Source organism: Triticum urartu, chromosome 6A (genome assembly GCF_056163025.1).
Source record: "Triticum urartu cultivar PI428250 chromosome 6A, HENAU_Tu73, whole genome shotgun sequence".
Classification (NCBI taxonomy): Eukaryota; Viridiplantae; Streptophyta; class Magnoliopsida; order Poales; family Poaceae; genus Triticum; species Triticum urartu.
Window position 1 is genome coordinate 72,449,836 of NC_141878.1, and position 9,699 is coordinate 72,459,534.

The 9,699-nt window shown below is 43.2% G+C and overlaps 1 protein-coding gene across 1 annotated transcript; it reads left to right on the plus strand.

Annotated features, from left to right (window-relative positions):
- The first annotated feature begins 528 nt into the window (after positions 1 to 528).
- On the plus strand, positions 529 to 5,742 carry LOC125513412 (protoheme IX farnesyltransferase, mitochondrial-like). Its single transcript, XM_048678533.2, has 7 exons — positions 529 to 876; positions 2,332 to 2,461; positions 2,706 to 2,843; positions 2,969 to 3,102; positions 4,674 to 4,799; positions 4,891 to 4,994; positions 5,116 to 5,742. The coding sequence occupies exons 1-7, from the start codon at positions 608 to 610 to the stop codon at positions 5,514 to 5,516; spliced, it is 1,302 nt and encodes a 433-aa protein (XP_048534490.1). The 5' UTR covers positions 529 to 607; the 3' UTR covers positions 5,517 to 5,742.
- The last annotated feature ends 3,957 nt before the right edge of the window (positions 5,743 to 9,699 follow it).

Here is a 9,699-nt window from a genome sequence, read left to right on the forward strand (position 1 = left end):
TTTTGCTGGTCACTAGATGATACCTCACACGTTGTTGCGGGAACGTTTGTAATACATCCAGTTAGAATTGGTTGTATGAAATATGAATTTTTAGAGTTATAATATAAGAACTAAAGCTAAAAATAAGTATGATTTGTGGTGTTTGATTATTGTATAACGTAAATATCCTAATAGAATGTAAACTCTCATGCATGTTTGCATGTCCAAGTGGCTTTTTATTATGCATGATTACATGTTGTGATGGGTCTTTCTTCTTGCATGTTGAATGATGAGGTGACATACTTGCATGTTTTTTTTTTGAGCATCAGTACATACACAAGCGCTCATATACACACGCATACACTCATCTCTATGAACACACACGCACACTCTATCTCTATGAGCACCTCCAAAAGACTGAGCCGACATATCATCTTGAGAGAAATAGGCTAGCGAGGGCTAGCCATTTAGATATAGAAGATTACGAGAAAGAAAAAAGAAACATGAATAAGTTTTTTTTAGGGCAGAAAAGTGAATAAGTGGAGTTCTCGGCAGCTCCATCTCTTTGGCCGAAAGCGTCCACCAGATCTTTCCGGCATCCCCGTCGCTCGTCGTCGCCTCCGCCGCCATGTGGAGAGGCGGCGCCACCGCCGCCTCCGCCGCGAGGGCTCTCCGCTCGCGCATGCTCGGAGACCCCGTTCACCACCCCTCTACGGCTATTCTCCCCATCCCTTCGGCGCGCGCCGCCTGCTCGGCACCCTCTGCCGCCTCCCCCGCGCCCATCGTCGCTGAAGCGGCGGCCGCCTCGGTAGCTGTTTCGTCGGGAGCCAGATCCGCCTCCGACGTGCTGCGTCACTACGGGCAGTGCTACTGGGAGCTCTCCAAAGCCCGCCTCAGGTGCGCGATTTGCTTCCATTTCCCTTCAGAAGACCAATTCTATTCTTACAATTGATGTTTTTCAGAATGAAATAAAGATATGCTTTTCAATTTTTGAGGTTATATTCCGAAGAAATGAACTTTATCAACTTTGTGATTTGGGATCTATAACAGTCGAGCTAAATTGTGAACCCTTTAACAATTTGGGATCTATGACTCATTAATACCCCTTAAAGTTTATGCGCTGCAGGATCTCGTATGCTAAATTGTGAACCTTCGGTTCGTAATATTGGCTCTATAAAATTAACTTATGATACCGTTCAGGAAACATATGATGCTATGTGAAAAACTAGCTAATGGAGCCCTTTTGTTTGTAATGTAGAAATGGAATTGTAAGTGTACTGCAGACTGGACAAGCCACCTCTTTTTGTTATAACCACAACGATGGAAACACCAAATTTCTTGATAAGCAAAACTGCCTTCAAGTTACCTTATAACACACTAAACAGAGGTGTGATGCAGTAGATGTCTTTATACTTAGGTGCGTTTATTAAGCATGACCTCTTCTCTTCTCGTTGTTCTTGTTTTTGCTTCACCATTCAGTTTTATTGTGCTTTTGGAGCCATGTCCTGAAATATTAGGGTTTGGCCAAAGCTTTTGCGTGCGGCGGAGATGCTAGATAGTAGATAGTGTCTGCTGCCAAATCATTACTGTCTTGATCGGTCCACCTTGACAATGTATGCATAGTGGTCAATTAGTGGTTTAGTGTGCCTGAAAAGCTAAGATGATCTTTGTAGCGGTAAAAATGAACTATAATTTAATTATTTCCTTTATGTTTTTGTCATAAGGTGTTTAGTATCGTTAGTTTTTTCCATTCATCGGATTTTATAAATTGTAATTGCACTCGACTTCTAGCAATCTTTCCTCATATGATAAGATATGAAACAATATCCCATATGTTTGTAGTCCAAATGTTCTGTTGCATGTTCTCTTTAGAATTCATATTGCACATATGGTATTTATGTTCTATTGTTTGTTGAACCGCATGGTACCCCTATTTAGAATGGGGAATACAATTCATAGGCGATAAACTTTGAAAGTCTCCTGTACCATCTAACATCCATTACGACTTATTTTTGGTTAGAATGCATAAATTGAATCGAGAGTTTGATACAGTACCTCAAAGTTCAATTAGTCAAAATCTCTCAGACAGTAGGCATAACCATCTATTCTCCCTAAACAAATTCTAGTTTTAATGCCTTCTTTGGAGAAATTGTTCTGTGGGATTTATGTATGTCTGGAGAGTGCACGTATGGGTTAATATGTGTCCCTTGGATATATTCAGACAATCTTATGATTTTGAATTTGCCATGGTCTGTGTCTTGCATCTTGGAACTCCTTGTGGCTGACAAATTATTTGTCCTCTTGTTGCATTTCTTTTATTTGATTATACGTTCTATTTTTTATGGTATTTAGTGCACTTGTCGTGGCAACATCGGGGGCTGGATATGTGCTCGGTAGTGGCAGCATTGTAGACATTGCTGGACTTTGCTACACATGCACTGGTACCATGATGGTTGCAGCATCTGCCAACACTCTCAACCAGGTATGTGCTTGTTTTTTGGGGCAGCCTTTTCCATTAGCATGTTGGTTAACCAAACCAATATTCATTGTGTTCACATTCTTGCAATCCTTTTATGTTCATTGTCACACAATGTCACACTTCAATATCAGTTTTTGAGAAGTTATTCTGATTTTCTTACATATTTACATCGGGATTTATAGATATCATATACACCTGGTTATCACGCTTAGAGACAATGAACTTGGTGCATCGACATCCTTTTCAGGTGTTTGAAATAAAGAATGATGCTAAAATGAAAAGGACAATGCGACGGCCCCTACCATCAGGGCGTATTAGTCCTGTGCATGCTGCCATGTGGGCTACAACTGTTGGAACTGCAGGAACAGCATTATTGGCTTGCAAGGTTCGGCTCTTTGCTGTTTGCTTGTACTTGCTTTACACTTTGTTTAAAGTGTATGCGGCCACTGTAGATGGTATGATGCTGTTATTGGAACTAAACATTAAGAAATTTTGGCAAGGTCTGTGCAGGCTAATGACTTAGCTGCTGGGCTTGCAGCATCCAATCTCATTCTGTATGCATTTGTATACACTCCACTGAAGCAAATACACCCTGTCAATACATGGGTGGGAGCGGTTGTTGGCGCCATTCCGCCACTTCTAGGGTATGTTACTACTGAAGACACATTTCTGGATTATCTAGGTGCAGGTTGAAGGTGGTATTTTATATGTTGAAAATAATGGAGCGAGTGTATATTCTTCATCTCCTATTTTAATTTCTTATTGTGCACCCTGGTTTTGGTCATTTAATGGCCTGGCAACTGGAACAATCTGGTTTAGTACTGCCATGAAGATCATGCATGGCTCGGCGTATGGGATTGGGTAATAGAACATGGCTTAGGGAGGATGAATGAGGGGGATGACAGATTGATAAACTATTCTCTTATTGCGTGATTAAATGTGATACATGCTAGTCCTTTATGCAGGACGACTAACTTGATCCGCAAGTCGTATTTCAGTTTAGACCAAAGTTAAAAAAGGTGATAGGTGCTAATTGTGAGTTTCACCACTGCCTTGCGCTTTTCTGACCAAAGCGCACGCTTAAGCTCACATTAACCACTAGGCGTTTTGCTATTGCCTAGAGCCTAGGCATGTCTTTTTTAATGGTTTAAACTCAAGACCAAACCATAACTACCTTCCTAGTTCAGTTGGACTCTTCTTAATTTAACTAGTCTCTTTGTAATGGACCCAACTGTATCCAACAAGGATAAATACTAATCGAGTTACTCCTTTTCTTAACTTTCCAAGCTCTAGCATAAGCTATCCAATGCCTTCACGGATAAGCCTATTTCCTGCTGCCTTGTGCACCCACGGCCATAACAGATTCGTCAGAATGAAGCAACATATACATCGTAGAGCCCTCTGGACCTACAAGCTTAAACACACAAATTGAAGTTATGGACTACTTACTCTCAAAACCATAGCTGCTGACATGAAGCATCAAACTGGATGATACCACTGCCCTCGAGACTGTTTCAGGCCATACAGTCACATCTTAAGCAAGCAAATAAAAAAAAGGTCGCTTATAGGCTCAGAGTCCAGTAATACTTCAAGGAGAAGGAAAGCTCTAAATCTCCTGCCGGCATTATAAAGGAAGGAGATACGAGAAAACAAATTTACAACTGGACGCGACTCTTTCTGTTACCTGAGCCCTTCTTGTACTGGAATGCTGGCATTATTGGACTAGAAGGTCTTTAGGGGCTGGGATACACAGTGGTGCAGTTAAAGCAATAAGTGCATTAGATGAATATATGATGACTCGGATTTGAGAACTGGAATAGGTATTGGGTGTATGGTTTTTCTCTCAGTCCAGACTAATAAGTTCATAAAGAAGAAACCTTTACATCTGTCCTTGACCACAGCATCCAGCTATTCATAATCACCCGCCTACATTTCTACTTCCTCTGTACCAAAATGTAAGACGTTTTTTGGTTTTGCATAGGGCATAAAAAACATCTTACATTTTGTTACGGAGGGAGTATTTCAGAAATTCTTCAGTATTTGTAGCATTGCTCTAATAGACTGCCTGCACAGGTGTAGAATATCATGCTTTAGTGCATCATGGGCATATATATATTCTGTGTATTATTGCACTCTTGTTTATTTGTTGAATGATTATTAATGGAGCTGTGCAATATGTTTACACGGCATGTGGCCCTTATTTATCTTGACACAGGTGGGCGGCAGCAGCATCTGAACTGTCACTCAACTCTATGATTCTGCCGGCTGCTTTGTACTTTTGGCAGTTACCACATTTCATGGCCCTTGCGTACTTATGCCGCGCTGACTACCTTGCTGGAGGGTAACTCAATTATTCCAACTGTAGTAGTTACATCAAAATGTTAACTGGTCCTAATTTGTATCCTTGACATGTGATTGGCTTGTTGATTCAGGTATCGTATGCTCTCTTTTGCTGATCCTACTGGCAAGAGAACTGCATGGGTTTCACTCAGAAATTGTCTCTACATGCTGCCGTTGGGGTTATTTGCATATAACTGTAAGTACTAAAAAATCATATAGGTTCTCTAGTTTCCATTTGCTTCTACTACTACTTATAATAAAGTACTTGGTCAAACTTGGGATCTTTCTTACTCATGGAACTAACTAATGCTTTGTAGGGGGGCTAACATCCGAATGGTTCAGTTTTGAAGCATCGCTTCTAACGACGGGCCTCGCCATTGGAGCCTTATCATTTGTACTGGCTCCTAGTCAGAAGAGTGCAAGAAGAATGTTCCATGGTAGCCTCTTGTATCTTCCTGCTTTGATGGCTGGACTTATATTGCATCGGCTGCCCAACGAACAGAAGGAGCATAACAACATTCATCAGACTAGTGAGATCGCTGGGGTTCTCCGCGGCGCCGAGCTGTGGGACGAAGAAGAAAGAGCTAGACAGAAACAGGAAGACCTGAAACATTCTCGTCGTGCTCAATCACGCCCTCCAGTTGCCTATGCTTCTGTAGCCCCATTCCCCTTCTTGCCTGTGCCTGTGTACGTCTCTCCAGAAGCTCATGAGTTTTGAAAACCTTGTCCCAGCAGCCAGGGCTGCAATGGTTTCATCTTCCTTCCTTTTTGTCTGTTGTCAGAAAATTCTTTTCCGCTCTTGACAGGAAATTTTACCGCTCAGGGGAATTCCTATTTGTATTGTTGAATTAAAATATGAGAATAATGAGCGCAATTTTTATTTGTAAAAAAACATAAATTCAGTTGTTGGGCTCACGTGAGTATAAAATCGATGTTTCAGAGTACCTTGATACAGGGCCATCTAGAAGCAACATGTATTTCATGCTTCCACAACTTCTCTTCTCTGCCTGGGTCTAAATTTCCAGCATTTCCAACCAATCATGCCTCCCTGTGATTCCTTGTTTGAATCAGCATGTGGTACAGTGAGTAAAGCTCCGGTGCCGCATGAGCAACAGGCTTCATCATAACCTCACGTGGAACCCAGTTGTCATTCTAGATATGTGCGTGGATTGGCCGTCTCCAATTCTACTTATCAGCCCTTGTTTCAACACAACCCTTCCTTCCAAAACTGATCTCCAGATTTGTGAAGGCTTTGATCCCAAGTCTGCACCCAAAAAATCTCAGGGGCAGGAAAAAGTAAATCACATGGGCCGGCCTGGTAGCGTAGGCTTTAGTCTACGTTAGGTGCGAAGCCTCGGCTAAAAGCGCATGCATCCATGTTTGTTTTTGCTTCACATTTTGGTGTTTGACATTTTATTGTAATTTTAAAATTTTAATTCAAAAATATTTGTGTATTAAAAAAATCTGTGAAGTCAGAAAAACTTCCTGACTTTTTACAAAAAATATGAATTCAAAAAGTGTTCACATGTTCAAAAAACATTTGCAAACTTGAAAAACGTTTCATGAATTAAAAGATGTTCAAGAATTTAAAATTTTATTCATGAATTCAAAAATTGATCATGAATTTGAAATATGTATGTGGATACAAAAAATGTTCTTAAAATTGAGAAATGTTCATGAAATAAATCTGTTCAAAAAATTGAAAATTGTTTGTAAAATTAAAAAAAATCAGGAATTTCTAAAAAGGTAAAGTAAATAAAAAACAAACAAGGGAAAAAATAGAAGGAAAACCGGAAAATCAATAGAGACAAAGGATGAAAGAGAAGAAAATAAAACCGGCTAGAACCTTATTAAGATCATGTGTGAAAGATAGAGAAAGGAGGAGAGAGAGCGCGAAGATGGCGCTACATCTATCTCTCGGCTACAACACCGCAGAGGTGCAGACTAGGAAAAAAGCTTGCATGAGCCCATGTCAATGCAAATAAGAAGTAAAGAAGATGCTAGCTCCTCCCTTTTGATTAGTGTAAGGCTGCTGCCAATGCATTGGTGCTTAGATGAGGTGCTAAGCACACTAAATAGCTTAGCAACTATACTCCCCAACGCATAGGTGCTTAGATGAGGTCCTGAGCACATTAGATAGCTTAGGAACTGTACTCCCCAATGCATAGGTGCTTAGATGGGGTCCTTCCTTTAATGATTTAGCAACTAAAGTTTTTCATACATTGGTGGGTTTCTTTCATTTCAATGTTTTGCCTAGTTCACGCACTTGGCATTTTCTTCCTGGGGTCACAATCACCACACTCACCTCTCACACTCACCTCGGCCACATCAGATTCTTCATTTACATGACAGGCTTAGCACTGGTACAAGGTGGAGCATTGGGAGGGGCCGAAGTGACAGCGCAAATCATGATTAGTGCTACAACCCAACATACCTCGTACTGCTTAGATCAATTTTGCGTGGTGACATATGTGGGTACACATTATTTCGTTGGACATATTGTAGCTACTCTCTCCTATCAATATTAATTGTCGAGGATTTAGCATAAACTTCATATTAGATCTATGACAAATAATACGAATCGGAGGATTTTTGTTGTTGTTGTTGTCTCTTGTCCTCAAAAAAGAAGTTTCACCCGTTCTCTTCCTTCCATTGGCTAAATATATTTAAGAAAAGTATAATCAAACACGGGAAAATATATCAAAGTTGCCAAACATTTTGCCAACTCAGTTGGCTCCAAACCAAATGAAGCTCTAGCATTTCTGCCGAATTTTTGGCAGCCACCCACAATGGCTATAACCCAAACAATAATGACCTTGCTTTGGTCATGCCAAAAAAATTATTCAGGCAAGTCGGGGCTCAAAACACACGCTCTACGACGCAACGGTATGCTTGCCACTACCCCATCATTCCCCCCAGCCTGTTAACCACCCGAGAAAGTCAGAAATAGTCGTTACCAACGAAAAGCAAAGTTTTAAGTTTTGTGATACTACAACCGCATACCAGCACCACACCATCATGCATCAATCCCTTACCTAAACCCTCTACCAATCCGAGAAAGAAAAAAACAATAACAATGCGCCCGGGTCGAGACGCGCCGAACGTTAGGTTACATGCGCTAATCATCATCAGCTGGTGGTTTGTTTAGTCGATCCGGACGGTGTGTACGGCGAGGAGCGAGCGACTTAACGCGGCAACTGCCAGCACAATATTCTACTACTCCCATACCCTAAAAAAATAGTGATTGTACTTACGTAGTTGGATCGATCTAACAACAGCCATGGCTATGGCTAGCTCGATCGCCCTAGGCTAGGCAGAGCTGTCCTAACGACCAAATCAAGCCATGATTGCCGCGCTGGGTACGGTTAGCCGCGGTCTCTACGTACTACTAGCGCCCACGGGCCGCCAAATGGAGACTCGACGCGGGCGGTCGGAGCGAGGCCGACCCGAACGAGCCAGCAGCAGACCTGCCTCAAAAGAAGAAGAAAAATGAAACTGCCTGCAGCTGTACTGCGCGCCATATGATGAACCCAGCTACGCTCATCCGGACTTTAATCAATCAATTTTGCAGGTCCTGACGGGACGAGCGGCAGGGTCGCACCTCACCAGTGCATTTGCTACGGACGCTGGCGACCTGGCGTGCTGTTTAAATTCGAAGATAAGTAGACGGGTCTCCGTCAAAATGAACAAAACTGACCCTTATCTGAAACTTCAACATAAAATGACCCTAATCTGAAAATATTTCATGAAATGGCCCTCTTTTGCATGACGCCCGCGGCTAGGGCGCCATTCTAGAGAGCATGACGCCCCGGGCTAGGGCGCCATGGTAACAACATGTAGCATGATGTCCCGGCCTAGGGCGCCATGCCAAATAGCATGACGCCCTAGCCCGGGGCGTCATACTATCTAGCACAACGCCTTAGCCCCGGGCGTCATGCAAAAGGGGCCATTTCGTGAAATATTTTCAGATTAGGGCCATTTTGTGTTGAAGTTTCAGATAAGGATCAGTTTTGTTCATTTTCACTCTCCTGGTCGCCTTCGGTGGCCGACAACCCCTTTGATCGACAATACTGTGGCTCCCGTGAGCAGTGAGCAGCGTCCATCAGCTTACTCAGGAAAATGGAATTCTTTAGGGCCGAAAGCCTGAGCCCCTCCTGCGCTAAGCTTCATGGCGGGCGAAATTTGAAGATAAGGAGATGGGGCCCGGCTGTCGGTCGACAGCCCCCTGTCCTGTGGTCAATCAATAACGTGGCTCCAGTGAGCAGCGACCAGCGCCCATCAGTTTGGTCAGCAGATGATGCCGCGCAGAATTCTTTTACGTTGCAAAAAGACACAAATTTGACTTTAAGCAAAACTATTTCACAAACTAAACTGTATTTGAAAGTATTTCATCCAGCTGACCCCTACTGTACAGCGCCTGACAGCAAAGCGCTGCACTGTGCAGCGCCTAGCTGTCAGGCTCTGCACAAAAGGGTTAACGATGTGAAATATTCTCAAAAGCAGTTTAGTTTGGAAATAGGCGGCGCGTCAAGCTTCACGGCAGGCGAAATTTGACCTGGTCAACTAACGCAGAACCTGCACACTATTTTTCTCATAAAAAATGTCAGGCAGGGTTGGGGTGAGACTGACCGCCATGGAAGCGGGGCCAGTATGGGGCCCAAGCCAGCTGTCGCTCGCCGGTTCATAATCATCGTCGGCATCATCGGCAGCACACGTTGCGCGCGTCAGGCCAGGCCCGTGCTCCTCTGCCGCCACCCACGTACTCCCTGTACCTGCCTGCGCATCTGCACGTTGACCCTCTCCCTGCATTCAATCCCTTCCGTCCGTCCCGTCAGAGCACCCCCACATGCGCCTCGCTTCGGGCCCGTCGGCCGTCGGGAGCCGAGCCGCGCGCAGAGGAT